The sequence below is a fragment of the Panicum hallii genome, chromosome 4 (genome assembly GCF_002211085.1).
Source record: "Panicum hallii strain FIL2 chromosome 4, PHallii_v3.1, whole genome shotgun sequence".
In the NCBI taxonomy this organism is placed as follows: domain Eukaryota; kingdom Viridiplantae; phylum Streptophyta; class Magnoliopsida; order Poales; family Poaceae; genus Panicum; species Panicum hallii.
In genome coordinates this window covers 50091990-50109812 of record NC_038045.1, presented here as the reverse complement: position 1 = coordinate 50109812, position 17823 = coordinate 50091990, and the positions used below count along the sequence as shown (strand labels likewise).

The 17823-nt window shown below is 50.9% G+C and overlaps 3 protein-coding genes across 3 annotated transcripts; 1 reads left to right on the top strand and 2 right to left on the bottom strand.

Annotated features, from left to right (window-relative positions):
• Positions 1–544: 544 nt before the first annotated feature.
• LOC112890630 (ethylene-responsive transcription factor ERF037-like) lies at positions 545–1495 on the top strand. The gene has a single exon (XM_025957485.1). The coding sequence runs from the start codon at positions 545–547 to the stop codon at positions 1493–1495; it is 951 nt and encodes a 316-aa protein (XP_025813270.1).
• A 1761-nt stretch (positions 1496–3256) lies between these two features.
• Positions 3257–5128, bottom strand: LOC112889938. The gene has a single exon (XM_025956742.1). It carries the CDS (start codon positions 5029–5031, stop codon positions 3406–3408), a length of 1626 nt encoding a protein of 541 aa, XP_025812527.1. The 5' UTR covers positions 5032–5128; the 3' UTR covers positions 3257–3405.
• Positions 5129–6450: 1322 nt separating this feature from the next.
• On the bottom strand, positions 6451–13832 carry LOC112889301 (starch synthase 1, chloroplastic/amyloplastic). The gene is made up of 15 exons (XM_025955862.1): positions 13517–13832; positions 11973–12358; positions 11362–11439; positions 11154–11278; positions 10372–10453; positions 10115–10288; positions 9929–10010; positions 9438–9529; positions 9269–9331; positions 9105–9194; positions 8505–8629; positions 8303–8411; positions 8167–8219; positions 7988–8027; positions 6451–7057 (listed from the first exon to the last, which is right to left on the bottom strand). Exons 1-15 carry the CDS (start codon positions 13830–13832, stop codon positions 6899–6901), a joined length of 1974 nt encoding a protein of 657 aa, XP_025811647.1. The 3' UTR covers positions 6451–6898.
• Positions 13833–17823: the final 3991 nt, after the last annotated feature.

The window sequence follows — 17823 nt, the reverse complement described above, 5'->3', positions numbered from 1 at the left end:
TGATGAGCTGCCAATCATTCAGTACATGGACCCATCTGGCCCCAGATGTCATTTGCACTGCAGTTACCCTGCTGGCCTACTACAGCTTGATCCCTGTAATTATTTTCCAAATCTTCAAAGTGAACGGACATATTTTTTATGCAATGCATCTCTTACATGTGGGCCTAGGTTTGACTAAATTTGAGACTCATTTTTATGCATCACGTTTTTTTCCCCGGATTTGTATCTGAAAACGCATTCAAACCAAGAAATGGGAGATTTTGCGAGTAGAGAAATATCTGGGATAAATGGCAATGTATTAATGAAGAGATAGCCTAGCCCAGCAAACCCTTAATAATCAGGCTGTTTGCCAAATTAAACCACGGATCCTAAAATTTTTTGGAGAAAATCTCAATGCGTTCCCTCCCTCTCTCCTTCCTTCCGTCTCTCAACGACTCTCCCCTATATCTTCTAGTCTCACCTCTTCGTCTCCTCCACCTAGTCTAGTCATCATCTCCCTCTCCCTCTCCCCGCTTCGTTCTCCACAAGCCACTGAGAGCGAGCAATGGTGGAAGCAGCTATGGCGATGAGGCAGCGAAAGATGAAGCAGGAGCGGGTGGCCGAGCCGACCACGATCCGCAAACTTGTTCGCGTCTTCTGGGACGACCGTGACGCCACGGACTCCTCCGGCGACGAGGCTGGCGCCGGCGCCGGTACCGCGGCGCGGGGAGTGCGCAAGTTTGTCAGGGAGATCCGCGTTGTGGAGCATCGAGCGCCTTGCAAGGTCATCACGCCGGCCCCGGCGCCCGCCGGGAGAGTTGCTGCCGGCGGTGGCAAGAGGAAAGCGCCGGGGGTTCCGGCGGCGGAGCCGAGGTACAGGGGCGTGCGGAAGCGGCCGTGGGGGAAGTACGCGGCGGAGATCCGCGACCCGTACAAGGGCGAGCGGATTTGGCTGGGCACGTTCGACACCGCCGAGGACGCCGCCAGAAAGTACGACAGCGAGGCCCGCCGCCTCCGCGGGCCATCGGCGACGACCAACTTCCCGGAAGCCCCGCCAACGCCGGTCCTCGCGCGACCGTCGCCCCACGCCATTCCCGCGGCGCGCTTCGGCGCGGCCGACATCTCCTCCGCCGAGGAGTCCAGCGACGAGTCCCAGCTTGTGGGCTCGCCGGTCTCCGTCCTCCTCCGCGCAATGCCGGGGGAGACGGACGACGCAGCGGGCCCTCCGGCGCTGAAGCCCACGACGGACGCCGCCGATCCCACCGCCGAAGACGAGACCTCCCCGATCTCTGCCGACGCGCTCCTGCCGCAGCTCGACGAGGAGGCGTTCCCGTTCGCCGGCATCATCACCGCCCCGTTCGGCGACCCGACCCTGGGCGTCATGTTCGAGGACCTCGCCGCGCCGCGGCTCGACCACCTCGCCGACGACGACCTCGGCGACCTCCCGCTGTGGCCGGGCGCGGACGGCTGCCGCTTCAGCGACATCGGCGACGGCGACTTCTTCGCCGCCGAATGATCAGCCTCCCCCCGGCCCGGCCGCCGAAAGTTTTGTCATTTGCCTTGTATGTATGGAGCCAGATGCTATCCATTCTTTTTTCTCCATTCTAAAATTCTCGCGTCAACATCTCTCTTCTCATTCGTTCAGTGTGTTGCGTAGCGATTCAGTACATGTATTCAGTGTGTTCCTGTTGCATTAGACAGCTCCGATCCGGATCGATCTGATTGAGAAAAAAAATGTATTGTAACCAGTTCGTGTGTGCTTTCTGTTCGAGCTCCTTCAAATCGATCGCCATATTGTTGCTTCAGAAATCGCGCGCGGTTAACTCATCGTTGACGAAGATTTCGGCGTCTGATTCAGACGCCAGTGATTCACTTCCGGGTCAGTTGGGGGTGGTGCTTGGACGAGAGGCTCGGTGTCACCTTCGATTTCGACACAAACAAAGATGATGGCGCAGGCCTTGAAGCTTGGACTAGTACTTGGCTGGCCTTTGATTGGACGTGACTTGTTGCTAGCGTCTGCATGGCCGACTCTCAAGGTAGCTTGACCGGCCACATATTGAAGCAGGTAGGCAATGGCCAACGCCTCAGCTTCAGCACTCTGCCGGCCATGTCCCAACTCCCAAAGCCCAAGCTTGTGTTGATAGTTTTTTTCATTTCTCAAGCCACCAAGTAGTTCACTTGTTGCTGCCAATGGATTTGAATTTTGAAATGACTTTTTACTAGATGTTGATGTGAAATGTGAGGATGCAGCTTATTGGCTTTGCTGAACTTGTGCATTGTTCTATATGCTTCAATCGCGGCAAGGGCATGTAGACGCCTTATAATGCATCAAGTTATGAGAACTGGATTAATGAATCATGGCGATGCGTTAGCACGCTTGCTAGCGCACGGGCACCACTGCTCGTGCGCTGTTTGCCTAGCCATGTAATCCACGCATTGGTTACTAAAGCGTGAGGGCCCACGCACACGTTTGTGCTTGTCCGGACTCGACAATGTGCTCCTTCCTAAAACTTCCTCCTCGGTCCATACGTGCGTTGGAGCAATTAACCTTTCTTCCATGCATTTCTCCTTTGCTTCCACACTAATTTGTCGCTATTGATCTCGCCACCTGCCCGACGACAGCTATGTTGCCCTCTTTCCCAGTCCGATTCATTTCCCAACGTGGGTTCGGCTGGATCCATGCGAGCAGGCAGAGCCGCGGTGCACAAACATAATGAGTATCGCTTGGCGACGACTGGATTCACAAGGCGGAGGCAAACATTGCTATGCTAGGGCCCACACAACGCCTTTTTTTCACTTTCCTTTTATTTCTTTAAAACATCAACGGGAAATTTTTTTTGTTCAATAAACTTCATTGGAAAGTGTTTTTAAGAAATTTTACAATTTTTCATGAAATGATACGGGAAATTTTTTTTCTGTAACTTATTTTCATGATTTTCTAGCAATTTTTATTATTGAAAACTTTGTTTTTAGAGGAACTTTGTTAAAAGATTTTTAATTAAAAATAAATGTCTGCTCTTTCTAGAAAACTTCTGCTTGAAAGTGTTTTTGGATTATTTTTATTTGAAACTTTGTTTTATCGTTTTCTTGTTATACTTTTTGTGTCAACTATTTCGCCTACATCAAGGCCAAGAATCCAATTTGAGTTGCATGTAGTGGATGCCCATTTGCTCGCAGAACAGCTTCGCAATGCCAAATTGTATGACCATTTGGTTGAAAATTAGGGTTCTAGGTAGGACCGTAGTATCTTAAAATCCGAAGATTGAAGGATGTTCAATTTGTTTGCTGTTATAGCCCATTTGGACTTTATTGCCTTTTATATCACGAAATACGCCTTACAACACATCAAGTTACAATACATGTAGATGTACATACGTACGTGGCAGCACCGTTTTTAGCAGCGTATACTGATTTGTGCTCCTGGCTTCACCCCTGCCGATTCCTCCTCGCGGCGACGATGGCGAACACCGAGAGGGCGGCCACCGACGAGGCCCATATCACGCCGGGGCGGTTGCGGACGAGGAAGCTCGTCATCCTCTTGTCGTGGTACTGCTTCACCTTCTCGATCTCCAGGTCCATGGCCAGGTACACGGACGGGTACGTCGCGTGCCCGTCGATGCTCTTGACCAGCCTGTGCACCTCCTGCACGCCGCCGGACCCGCCGCGGATCACGCCGGCGCGCCGGAGGATGCGGACGTCGGCGGCGTCCTCCACGAGCTCGTTCAGCATCTGGAAGTAGCGCGTGACCGGCTTGCTCTGCCCCTCGTACTCCCGCGCCAGCAGGTTCCGCGCCACCGTGGCCAGCTTGAAGTCGTACACCAGCGCCGGCAGCCACACCGTCGGCTGCGCGAACTCAACCTCGGCGCGGCCGTTCTCGGAGGCCTGCAGCCGGGCCCCCGACCGCCGGAGCTCCCGCGCCGTGGGCATGCGCGCCGGCCGGCCGGTGGCGCTCACTGCCGCGCCCTGCGGCGGCTTCACCACGCTCAGATGCAGGCAGTCGAGCAGCGTGCGCGTCGCCATGTCCTCGTCGGCGGCCACGTCCTTGAACGGGCTCGCCGCCGCCGGCTTCTTCGAGGAGGCGAAGGGCGAGTAGTACCAGCAGAAGCCTTGAACCACGTCGCCGAAGCTGTCCTTGTTGAAGGGCAGCCTGTACTCGCCGCCGCGGGCGTTGGAGCCCACGTCCTTGAACTCGCCGCGCGCGACGGTCGCCGCGACCGCGGCCTCGGCCACGGCGGCCACGTCGAGCAGGTCCCGCAGCGGGAGCTGGTTCTCGAGCTTGACCACGTCCGTGACGATGTCCTGCATGTGCCGCGACTTGAAGCTCTCGTCGACGCCGTCGCGGTCGGCGCCCCTGGCGATCGCCTCCTTGAGCTTCGGCAGGAAGCCGACGACGACGAAGACGCCGTCGACCACTCGCTTCTGCGTCTCGTCCAGGCCCTCCTCGGTGACCTCCGCTGGCGGGCTGCTTTTGCCTCCCTTGGTGCCCGGGTCATTAGGACTCGGAGGAGCACCCCCGGCCGGCACCTCCGGCAGAGCACCTCCTGCATCACCGGTCGGCGTCAGTGCCTGGATCCTGGCGTGGCATTCCCTGGCGAGGGCGAGGAGGAGGCTGTCGGCGCGCGGCATGTTGTCGTCGACGTGGTGGCCCGTGACGGCCTCGTAGACGAGCGCGGCCTTGACGCGGAAGCTGTTGCGGCGGTCGATGGCGCTACGCGGGTCGTGCGTGAAGAAGACGCTCGCCGGCGCGAACTCCGCGGGGTGCTCCGCGCGCATCCGCGCGTACGCCGTCGACCCCAGCATCGCCTGGTACGGCAGCGGCGCCGGCCGGGGTGCGCGGCGGCTGGGCACGCGCCCCGGCAGCTCTGCGGCCGCGGGCGTCCCCCCCACGCGCCGTTGATCTGCTCCCGCGGGCGTCCCCCCCACGCGCAGAGGCCCCGGCAGCTCTGCGGCCGCGGGCGTCCCCCCCACGCGCCGTTGATCTGCTCCCGCGGGCGTCCCCCCCACGCGCCGATTTTGATCTCCTCCCGCGAGCACCTCGGCCTCTGCGCCCATCTTCGCTCTAGCTCCGGCTGGCCTTCGCAGCCTTGCAGGTGGTGGTGGGCTTACGGGCCGGGGCGATCGATCGATGCCTCGATGGTTTTGGTGACTTGGCGTTGGCGTGGTGGGGTTTATTTATAGGGCCTTTGCAAGGGCCGTGGGGACAATGCTGCTTGCTGTATTGTTCCTGAGTTCGCCAGTAATCCCTTGCTTGGCGTGATCAGAGGCAGGCAGGCAGGCAGCTTACGTGACAGGGAGGAATGAGACTGCCCGTTCAACATGACATGGTATCATGGCCCCACCGTTAGGGATCCAGGTAGGCTGGTCCACTTGAAATGGCATACATCTAGGTTCCGGGCCTCCTGGCCCAGCTGTATCCTTGTCCATCATGCACGCACCATGGATTCATGTTTCATAACCTCTTTGCGAAGATTTTGGACGGTCAAACATCTCATACGGCGTGTCAGAAAAAGAAAACCACCTCAAACGGACAAAAGTGAGAATTTCACAACGTGCATTTCTTCTACACCAGGTTCGGTCAAATTGAGAATTTAGTTCAAAAGGAACGAATTTAACGATATTTTAGACAAAGACCGCTCTGGCCCTACTTTATATTGAAAGCAAATTTAACGATATTTTGTAACTGGTCGTTAAGGAATCTAGGTTGGACAAGCAAGACGATCAGGGATAGATCCCAAACTGATGGGTGGTTCCGGAATGGAGGTCCCTGCAAGTTGCCCCGCCAGACTCTCTGGCGTGGTGCCCCGAAGGGCTCCAATGCTCGCGTAGGCGTACGCCGTAGGCCGTGCCCTTGTTCCGAAGGTTACTGGCCAAGCGGACGGATTCCCAAGCGGACAGGGTGTGGTCACGCCAAGGATAATAAACCTCCTAAAGCATTTAGCATATGAAAACCCGTGCCTGTGGACACACGGCAAACCAGACGAACGGCCTTGCGCTTTAAGCTGTCTCCAACGAAAACTTTAAACCGTTCTCTACCCCCTGTATAGAGAAGATTCCTCCGTTCTCTATATGCTCCAGCAGCGTTCTCTAAATGTTCCTCTAAAATAGAGAACGCTACAGGTTTCCTTTATATATAGATTCTCTCTCCTCTTCTCTATTTTTTTTACGTTTTAAACACTGGATTAAATAAAAATAAAATATATCCATATCATTTGAGATATGATAAATACGTACGTACAAAAATTTGGAACAAAATACGTTTCTAATATAGGGTTTAATGTATAGAGAACGAGATTTAGAGAACGTTGTTGAAAAGAAATGAGATATAGAGGAGAGAATCTTGTAAGGCTATCTCCGAAGGTGCTCACTGCTGATACCAACCCATTCAAAACTACGCTTTCAATGTACGGACACCATTGACACTGATGTGGCGTAGCCATCAGCAGTGAGCACCTTCGGCGAACGGTCGAGAACGAGCGCGCACAAGAGGGCTCTTTCGTCAGGTAGTTCATCAAGAAAAACGAGGTATGGTTCTCTAAAGGGTCAAAAGCTATGAACCCTTACATGCAAAGGACAACATGTCATGAGCAACAATCTTAAGAAAACAGCGAGTGGTGTAACAGAAACAGAATCCAGTTGATTTCATATGTACCATCGGGAGGCTGCCTGCGCAGGACCGCTTCCAGCATCCTCCTTATTCTTCAAAACTGTCATTCATCTGGAGTTGGCACTGCATCACGTCCTTTTGAGACAAACCAGCCACAGCAGCAGGGGCCGTAAGGCTGACCTGAACAGTGGAGGGTGTATAGCCGGTCTGCTTCCATAGTTCCATGTATGTACAGGGTTTTTCACTCATCCTTCTGCTCATGGAAGGATGAAGAACTGAGGATATTCAACGAGACGCTACTTGTGCTTCCCTCTTTTATCGGACATAAGGTTGATCGATGAAGGCCCACTGGAAGATTTGTTCATATTGCTCCGCGGCATGGTCCCATGTGAAGTCTTTTGACATGCCCCGCTTCATGAGTCCCTCCCAGGAAGATTTGTGTTCTCTATATGTAGAAATCGCAGTTCGCAATGTCTGCAAAAGATCGTTAAAGTGTCAAAATACCAATTGTGAAATGCTTTGCCCCATTACAGCAGTGGTTTGTTTTACTATTGCTGGGGTCAAGAGAAAAAATAGGCACTGCATTTTAGTAAAACAGTAAACAAATGAATCCTGAAGCCTGGGGTGCATAAACTCTCTACACTACTCTCAATTGTCTTAGAAGAAACTTGCAGCCTTCGTAACTGATAGTTTCCAGGCTTGGTTCTATAACATATTAGTCAAGGTCAAAGCAATTATTAGTACACATATAACATTCTGGACAGAGTAGTAACTATAGGGGTGTTTGGATCCATGTCCTAATACCCAAAAGTGCTAAATTTTAGCACTAACATATCCAAACAGGAGTACTAATGGGGTGGGCTAAACTTTAGCCAAGACTCAAAAACTTTAACAGGAGTATGAGTGCTAATAGGTGCTAAAGTTTAGCACTTAACTTTGGCCCATCCAAACAGACCCACATTGATTGAGGTGAAACGTAATTGAGTGGAAGTTTTAATCAAAATCAATACAAATCACTTCTATTTAAGTATTGAACAAAAATAAAGCTCTATTTGCACATCAGAAGCATGTATCAAACATGTAATGCACATGCACCTGGCAGAAGTTAGCAGTGTTGAACCAAAAGGGTGAGGGGTAGCTGCTGCATTCATATTGAACTATATTTTTCAGGGCTTCATTTCCCACTAAGTACAACTTCCCATATACGTACCAGAATCAAGCATCTTTTCCCGTAGATCCAGTTACACATTGTCATCAGTAGAATCAACTAGACGGATGATGTTAACTCAACTGAGTTCATCAATGTTTAGTACACAAAAAGGGCCATTAGGGTACAACGGACGAGGACATTCTATGGCTAAGATCCTAACAGGAATCAAGGATTCAAGTTTAATGGAAACTCACCCACAGCATGTTTTCCGTTGTTAGGGGTGCGAACGCCCACCTGTAAAATATGTAAGCAGTGAAACTTAATCAGTTCATTGATGAAAGGAGCAAGCTACAGAAACCATTGTAAGCATTCAATTGATTCCACACAAGAAGGGGAAGAGCCTGCAAATACTCTAAAATGGAGCAGTACTTACCCTGTACCCTGCTCTCCGTTATCACCAAAAGGGTTGAAGTTCTCCACTGTATCCTGTTCAATGAAAGAAAAAGGTGAACAAACATTCTGCCTTGGTACTGATATTACAAGCCATTATTAAAGGATAATTGTCTTACTCTAAGCCCCCCAGTTGCATGGACAACAGGAACTGTACCATACTGCATAGCATATAGCTGATTGAGACCACAAGGTTCGAACCTGGATGGCATTAACAATATATCGCAGCTGTACAAAAAGGGAGATATCAGTATCTCACATATAAAATGTATTTGTTATGAGATGGCAAGTGAGTTCTTTGGCGATGTGTTGTTTGTATACCCTGCAGTTATTCGGTGGGAAACCGGAACACTAAATCCAACCCATCCACGAAATTTATCCCTGAAGTTCGACTCTGTAGATCTCATCCAGTCTTCAAGCTCTGGGTCACCAGATCCAAGCATCACCTACATTAAATAATAAAAAAAATCATTTGTCAACTAACTCTAGTTTTAGGTATAAGGTAACTCACGCCTATCCTTCATCGGTCTTCAGTTGAAAGAAGAAAAAAAAAAGAACTCAGGAGCCAGAAGAAGAATAAGGGCATGGCTCTAATTTCTCCAATACACAGCTATCGCTGAGATACTGTTAAATAAATTATGTTTCTTTAAGCGTGCGCACATGCATGCATGTGAAATGTAATTCAGTGTTCCGGAAAGAAACATGTTGAATCCATAGGGAACGATAACCCTCTTTTTTATAAATTTTTCTTGTCCAAGAACTAATTAGCGCCTTTTGTAAGCATACATAAAAAATCAAGTTGAAAAGAGAGGACTGGAATGGAGAAAGCGATTCTGCGCAAGGACATTAGAATATTTTGTCAGAAACTGAATGTTTGACTCAGTTTTGAGCTTACTGTCACGGAAAAGAGTCGGTGCTTACAAATTGAATGTCTTCCCGCATGAGGGTTGGCATGATAAGTTTAATGAGATCAATTCCTTTCTGATAATCCAATCTTCCAATGAAGCCAATCTGTAAATCAAGCTAATAAATCAATCCACTGTATTTTTGGAGAAAAAATGATGTCTGAAGCATTGGTAACTAACCAGAGGAACATCAGGCCTTATAGGTAAACCCAGCTCCTTCTGCAATGCAGCTTTACATTTGGCCTAAAACAACAATGCCAGGACACAAAGGATTAGTCACTGAGAGAAATTCGAGAAATGGGAGGAAGAGAATGAACATAGGAGGCAGTTATCTCAAGTGTCACCATACCTTTCCAGATAGATCATCAGCAGAATAATGACAAGGGATATGTTCGTCCGTGGCAGGGTTCCAATCATTAATGTCAATTCCATTTACAATTCCTGCAGAGTAGAGCCATAACAAATTACTCCCTCCAATCACAAATAAGTGACGCCTGAACACAAAAAGGGTTTCCAAACACAAATTTGACTAATAATTTTAGTTAAATAATATTTATTAAACATAGCAAAAGTATTACTTTTGCGGTACTACATTTCAACTTTCAAGAGGATTCTACTCCTATCATTTTCAGATATTCTAAATTCAACACATAGAAAGTAATTTGTAATTGAACTTTGGAATGATCGACTTAAGGCAACCCCAAAAAAAAATTAGTTATTTGTGATCAGAGCGAGTAATACTTATCATCCCACTCGGTTGTTTCCATGAAACAGTTTTTTTTTTTAAAATAAGTTCCACGAAACAGTTGAAGACAAATAAGTTAACATGAATATTGTTACCGTTTAACACACTCTTCCTGGAACTTAACAGCTCATCAAGGCCTTGTCCACCTTCAGCAGTTGTGACCTCCCATGAATAACCCTGGAAATGAAACGTAGATGAAAAGTGGAAGACAGGCGACAGCAGATTGAAGGAATAACACCTTGTAAAAGTTATTTACATAAAATTGTTATATGTAATATCACCTTACTGACGGTCACAATTCGATCTGCTGTCACAACTGCACCTTTCAAAAAATTAACCGCCTCACCCTTGTCAAGGGCATGCCTCCTTGCCCATTCAGGGAATACCCACTCCAGAGCTCCATACCATTCAGGTGGCAACCCCAGGTCAGGATATGTGCTTGCAGGCTCCACACCCTACCAGAATGAAAAGATATACGGTGCTGAGTGAACTGCACTGTCAGATTGTATATAGACAATGCAAATTGATAAGCTCGAACCTGATGTGCTAAATTATGTATTACTAGAATGCTGCGGGAGTCTTTATAAACACCAAATGGCCTATATTTTGCAGCAAGAAGGCTGAAAAAAATCAATGTTAGGACTATAGTGATTACATAATGGAAGCTAATTTAGCATTTTTTTAAGCCAATAGAAGGGAACAATAAAAAAGGGAAAACAGCAGAGCGCAAAAGGCACGCATCTAAAACCACACTTCAAAGTGATACAGATAACTCACAGTAAGCAGAAAACCATGAGCAAACGCATTAAAAGAAATAAGTATCATCTGAACTCTTTTGTATGAGAATAACATGATACAAGACTACCACTCAACTCTTCTGTTCATTGTGTATGCTTGGTGTTGTCCGAGTCTTTATCAGTCACACATAAAGGACCAGGTTTTACTGTTTACCACATAAATCAGTCTCTAGAAATTAAATGATTGTCATTTCACAGATATCACGTGCAATGACAGACACAACTGCTATCCGAACCATGCCTTCCTGTTTCAAAGTAAAAGGGATGGTTCAGAGTATTTGTAACTGATAGTCTGATAGGCTAAGAACTAGCATTACAATAGTAAGTTGAATACAAAATTTAACTATTTAAAAAATCTTGCTGCACTAAATTATTAGTTAATTCTGAAAATGTTGCAGAACTGATAAGAGGGGGGAATCAATGAATGTTAATGGAATATGACATGCATTGAAAAATAGAGATTCGAGGACAATGAATAAAGGTGTAGGCTTGCAGGGTTTAGATGAGAAGATTCACAACATACACTGGCACAAGGCTGGCATGCCAATCGTTCACAACAAACATGCAATTCTGTCCGTAAATATACCCTCCCAATTCAAGGACCAAAGGAGCCTCACAAGCAGCATAGCAAAGGAGTGTGTATCTGAACTGCAAGACATATATCACTTGATCAAATTTGTGATAGAAACTTAAACAGATCAAATAGGAGCTTAATGTAACAAGCTTCTTACCTGATTATCACCATAAGCACCAAACTTATCTCCATATAGATTTCCAGGTCTGTGATACGAGGGATGGTCAACAAACACCTAAACAAATGGCATAATTAGCATGAATCGAAAAAAAATTTAGCCCAAACACATATAAGAATTCTTCATCACCAATTGCAATAAGATGAAAGACATGACATGTATTAACTAGACACTCCTGCAAACAGTGGCAATCAACAAACATGATCTTCCCCACCTTTGAAAGTTTCCTGCTATCTCGAGCATATCATTATTCATTAATCCTTATCTCTAATGTCATCTTTAGTCGGTATCATGTTTGCCAACACAAATGCAAGACCACAGATGCATAAGACTTTAGGACCAGAGGCACAAGTGTGCTGATTTCATGGACACATCATAGCATTTTGGACCCCTCATTATCTTAATTTGGAAAATATTGTATGTTATCCAGGATACTGAAGACTATGGGACCAATAACATTAAGTACTAAAGTAACATTAGAACATGTACATGTCAAGAAACTCACATGACTAACAATCAGCGCAATCTTACAGACAAAGGTAGCAAGTTATTAATTCTAATCAGAAACAATAAGGTGATATAATACTTACCCAATCAACAGAATCTCTATACTCATGGAAAAAGGTTACTTCATGATCACCGCCAAAGCATGGAACCCTAATGTGCTTCTCGGTGTAAAATGCATTTGCATAATTTTTGTCAGAGGTACCATTTAAATATCTTGGCATTACAACCATCACACGATGACCACGAGCAGCAAGAGCAACTGGTAGTGAACCACACACATCTCCTAGACCCCCTGACTTTGCATAAGGAGAAGCTTCACCCGTTACAAAGACAATGCTATGTGTTACTTTAGCACGAGCTTGCTCCTTCCCAACCATGATCTCAGATTCTTGCTCCTTTCCAACCATGATCTTAGAGTCTTGCTCACTTGCCACAACTACTGTGTTGTTGATGGAATTTTCAGCAATCTCTGTATGTGGAATGAAGGACTCAAAATATTTCTTAAGGCCAGAGTAGAGGAAAAATATTAGCAGAATGTCAAGTAAAAACACAATATGGGTTCTTGTTCCATCATACCAAAACAAGTCTAGGAGTGAATAATAATGGTTCTACCAACATTCTGTTCTCAGCTAAATGACAAATTCAGGTTGCCAGATGCTCACTAGTTTCCTAAATTCGATCATATGGTCAGACAGTGTGTTTAATATATGCAAGGAAACAAAGAAGAGTTGTGGTCCTAGGAAGAGAGCAAGGTGGGCCAACAGCGTATCAATAAATATCAGCAAGGCCCCAAAAGAATAGATTCGTACCAAATAGGAACTAGTAGTCCAGTGAAAGGAACATGTGACTAACTAGAAGGTGCTATGGCTCCTCTAGAATATGGTATCTGACAAAATATTAATAATCTAAGGATCCTAAGATAAATTCTGAGTTTTTTTTCTTTTGCTATTAAACATATAGCTACTGTCATTCCATAACACATCTCCGCTGAAAGTCCTTTCTGATTTCTATCAACTGACTAAGATTTGGTCATTCCACTCTCAGTCTCAGTGTTTCTGAGGGCTGCTGATTCGGTAAAATCAGCTTCTGGCAGACTGATATGACACCCCAAGGTTATGCTAGGATATTCCGTGGTTTGCAACAACCCTGCAACACAGGTTACAATCGCATCACCAAGCCAGGGAAGAGACAAACATGCCAATTTCGCTCTACTTGCAAGGACATATGTGTCACCCGAGTGGCCGAGTTAGCCCCATCCCTCTTCCTACTAAAATATCTATGCTATGTCTGGTCAGATCTAACCACGTGCACGGCCCTCGAAACCTCTGCAGTGCCCCGCATCATACCGAGGTGTCGACACGCCGCCCTGGACCCCATCGTCTCTCATGATCCAATGCAGAAGCCGCAGAGTCGCCACGCGTGGGCTCAAATGCAGGTTTTTTTTCACATGCTACTAGTAATCATGCATACTCGATCAATACTAATTGCGATCAATTCAACACGAAATCCACCCTTCAAAAATCTACCCAACTTCTCAGGCCATTTCGTGCTGAACGACCCGATCAGCAGGGATCTGAACACACGTCGATTAAAAACCAACAAGAGGATTTGGACGCGCCGCTCTTACGTTCCAGCTCGAGGCCGAGGTCGAGGTCCCCCAGGCCGTCGTCGGGCACGGGCGGCGGCGTCGACGCCGGCTCCCGCTCGGGCGCGGGCTCCCGCGGCGGAGCGAGGAAGCCGGGCACGAGCGGGGGCGCCAGCTGCGGCATCGGTCGCGGCGCGGGGCCCTCCCTGCTGAGCTCCGCGACGCAGCGCCGGCGCACCGCCCGCTGTTGCCGCCGCGGGCGCGCCTGGTCGCCGCCGCCGCCGCCCCGCCTGGGCCCCGGGGCCCCGGCGGCCCGCGCGAGGAGGAGGCACGCGGCGCCCACGGCCGGCGTCGCCATCTGCAGCGGGGGAGGCCGGCGGCGTGCGTGCGTGGGGATCGCGCGCGGGGGAGAGCGAGGAGGCTGCGGGCGCGGGTGCGGGGGCGCGTCTCGTCCCGTCTCTTCTCTTCTCTCGCGGTGTGGTGGGGTGGGGTGCCGCCTCGGGCGCGCTTCCCGGGTGGCGAGGGATGGGAGGCGAGGAGGGGTTTTTGGTTTGAAGCACACAGCAAAAACGGATCGCCGGGGGGGGGGGGGGTGAGTAGGGGGGGAGGTGGAGCGGTGGTGGACAGGTGGGGTGGCGCCAGGGCTGCCAGCCACACGGAGCGTGCACGGGAGACGCAGCGGGATGGCCGGACGGACGGACGGACGGGGTCGGAGCGCTTTCAGTGGCGGCGTGGCGTGGCCGCGTGTGGGAAGGAAGAAACGGCTGGCTGATTCACCGGGGGCTCGTGAGCGGGTGTCGCGCTCGGAGACGGAGACGGAAGCTTTTCGTGTCTTCGGGAGAAGAGGAAGGCCGCTGGCTGCATGTGCTCTTTCCCGTCCTGCAGTCCTTGGCTTGGGCCCGCGTGCGGGTTCCGTCGTTCCGTGGCAGGAGCGGACGTGAATCGTGGGCGTCTCGATCTTGTGGTTGAGGTCGTGGGCTTTCGATAGGGTGTCGCCAGTGCTGCCGGTCACGTTCGGCAGCCGGCACCCACCCTACCAATGCTCACGCAACACAGGCACACAGCAAACCAATTAATGCTCTTGCTCTATTTTTCGGAGCTACATAGCCACCTTGGCTTGTACGTAGCCAGCCATCTTGCTTTTGTATCAAGCACGATCCAGAAGCAAGGATAATTCATCTCACTGTGGCCATAATTTCACATGGAGAATATCACAAGTTGGTGTGGGAATAGAATCAAGACACAAATGACTTCGGTCTCACACGCTTAGAAGTAGGATGGTAGGATGCCACTGCCCAAACTGGTGAGAAATTATTACTGGAAAGATGAGAACGTTTTTCCGGCGCTCTAGCCGAGGCAGGCAGATGAGAAAAGAGGATAGCAAATTTTTCACTGTGAATGTGATCATGATGGCTATTACCGGCTAGTGTCTACCAATCTGCACGTATCGATAACGGCCGATGCGAGCTAAAATTGACCTGCTTACATGGAGAAAGACAAAATGGTGATGATAAAAAAAAAACTAGTACCTTCTTTGTGCAGTTTCAGCAGTCTCCATAGTAGCAACTGGTTCGATTCAACTAGACCTGGCTTTTTTTCATCAAACCGAGAGAAGAGAAAGCTCGACCGCCGCGACGCCCACTCCGCCGCCTCCGCCCGCGTCGCCGCGCACGACGCCCTCTTCGCGCGGGAGCTTGCCGCCATCCCGGAGGACCGCTGGCGCTGGGCCCACGACGGCGACTACCTCGAGCGGCCCCTGGACTCGTCGGACTCGTCGCCCCGCCCGCTCTTCGGCGTCTTGTTCAATCCAGGGCATGCCGAGCGAGGACGTGGTGGGCCCACGGAACCGGGACCCCGGCGTCGCTGTCCGGGCGGCGGCCGTGTGCAGCCCGCAGGGGAGGACGGAGGTGGTGCTCACGGTAGGGATCATGGGTGGGCGCGAGGTGCTGGAGGACATGGCGCTCATGGAGGGTCTCCACGCGCCCTTGGGTTGGGCATCCGAGGCGCCGAGCGATTCGATCCATGCATCCCACACGGATCTAGTACTACAGCAGTACAGCTTCGATCTCTCTGACTAGCTTTTGCTTACTGCCCCACTTGTTTTGGTGAATATGATGCTACCAGTACCAGCCCGTGCAGTGTCAGTTCTAGTATTACTTAAAAGTTTCTCTGTTTGGGCAAGAAATACTGTTCTCATCATGTTGTTTTCCCAATTTATTGAAGTCTCTCTGTCATGAAGAGCAAGAAATTCAACGTGAAAAAGCCAAACGCTAACGATTTGTAGTACTAGGAACTCTGAATATCCTAACCTACTTTTGGCTTATTAGTTGATAGATTCCTTTGTCAGTTCATAACTCAATCAGTTTGTCAGTTAGTATGGGCTTATTCTAGAGCCTCTGCCTATGTCTGGCAAAATCTTTAGCTTTAAATTTTCGAGATGATGATTTTTCATCTAAGATTCCAATGTGCATGCTATAACAGTATTCGCAACCAAAATATTGCAGGCAACTGAACAATTAACAAACTCAACACTTCTAACATCTGTTTGCGTTCGTTCAAAAAAGAGACATCTGTTTGCTTGAGTGCCTTCCTCTCGGCGGCCGCCGCCTCCGTGGATCGGAAGAGCTCCTGGACGTCCTCTGCTCCATGTCTGACCAAGCTGATGGATCCCGGGCATCCCGCGCTCGCGGAGCGACTCTGATCCGCAGCGGGACGCACGCTCTGAGTCTCAGGCGTCGGCCATCATGACGTCGCCGTCGTAGTCCCTGCGGACGCCGCCGCCCTCGTTGGCGCGCCGGCGCTCGTCGATCCACTCGTAGTAGACGTCGATGGGCTCCGTCAGCGCGTCGGCGGCGGCGGCGTAGCTCGCCTCGCAGGCCCAGCACGACGCCTCGGCGGCCTTGCGCTTGGGATCGATCCGGCACTCCACGCTCTCGGCGCGCTTGCAGATCGGGCAGCGGAAGACCGTGCCCAGCTTGTTCCGCGCCTTCTTCGGCGCCGCCGTCACCTCGGGCGCCGTCGGGCTCGTCGCCGCGACGGATCCCGCGTTCGCGAAGCTCTGAGCTCGCAGGAGGAGGCGAGACGACTCGTCGGAAAGGAGAACGGAACGAGTTGAGCTGCGCTGCCTGGTCATCTTCTTCTCGCAAGATTTTGCCTTCCGAGAAGATTGTGCTGCCGAGAAGTGCCGAGGGCTGTTGGTTATATGATCGCTTCTTGTTCGTGTCCGACTCGAACTGGATCGTGCCCAGTCGGACTCCAGTACTCCACCCACCATCCGTGGCCCCACATGTCAATGGTTAAGGCGTTGACTGGTCCTCATACATCCAGGCCCCGCAGTGACCCCACCTGTCAGTGGAAGGTGGCTCCACATGTATGTGTGCCATTGCCAGCAACCGACCTGCCGCTCCCGAGCACAGGAGAGGCCGTCTCCTGTGAAATGCCCCGCCCTCGCCATGGCGTGTCGCCCAAACCGCCGCAACGACCACCTGTGCCACGCACGCCAACGGCCAGCGATGGAGTTCTTCCCCGACGGCGTCCACGTGCGGCTGCGGAGCCGCGGGACCGGCGGTTACCTCCACGCCGACGAGGACGGGGCCGGCGTCTCCCTACGCCCGCGCGCCCGCGCGTCGCTGAACGCCGCGTGGAGGGTCCAGCGCGTCGCGTGCCACGGGAGCGCCTACGTCTTGCTCCAGGGCGCCGCCTACGGGCGGTACCTCGCGCTCTCGCCGGAGCAGGCGCCTCCGGGCCACCGCGCCGTCCAGAGCGACCACGACGCGCCGGGCGCGCAGGCCATCATGTGGAAGGCCGTCAGGGCGGTGGACGGGACCGACGACGTCCTCGTGCGCCACTTCTCCTACCGCCTCCTCCGCGCTGACGGCAGGTTCCGCATCTGGAGCACCGGCGTCGCCGTCGACGAGTACGGCAACCGGGGCACGATGATGCATTGGTCGGTCGAGGCCATCCCCCCTAGACCGGCGCCGCCAGTCCTCCAGGTCCTTCTGCTCTGGTGAGCTCGCCATCCTAATAACCTATCCTCCTTGGCGTTCCTCCCACTGATTCGCACGGCCCGGGGTAGCGATTGGAAGTTTGAATCCAACAATTAGAGCATTGTGTTAGATTGATCTCTCTCTGGACCATCGGACCCCAACGGCCCGATGGGCCACCTCACCCCGCGCCCTGATCGGGGGCGTCCCAGCTGATCCCTAGCTGGTGGGCCCCCGTCGCGCCGCGCTATAAAAAGGTGGTGGGGGCCAGCGGCTCGAGACACGAGGTTCACCGGCCGTCGCCACCCCACCCACAGTAAAACCCTAGCCGATCTAGTCGTGCGTGGTCAGCGGCGGGAAGCTCCA

Bases quoted from the DNA above. Each gene is read 5' to 3' on its own strand.
- LOC112889301 (XM_025955862.1), bottom strand. From the start codon at position 13,832: ATGGCGACGCCGGCCGTGGGCGCCGCGTGCCTCCTCCTCGCGCGGGCC. The intron at 10,454-11,153 runs GTATGTTGTGAA...GATTTTTTTCAG, and splicing joins CATGCCAGCCTTGTGCCAGT to CCTTCTTGCTGCAAAATATA. The intron at 7,058-7,987 runs GTGAGTTTCCAT...GATCTTTTGCAG, and splicing joins CAACGGAAAACATGCTGTGG to ACATTGCGAACTGCGATTTC.
- LOC112890630 (XM_025957485.1), top strand. From the start codon at position 545: ATGGTGGAAGCAGCTATGGCGATGAGGCAGCGAAAGATGAAGCAGGAG.
- LOC112889938 (XM_025956742.1), bottom strand. From the start codon at position 5,031: ATGGGCGCAGAGGCCGAGGTGCTCGCGGGAGGAGATCAAAATCGGCGC.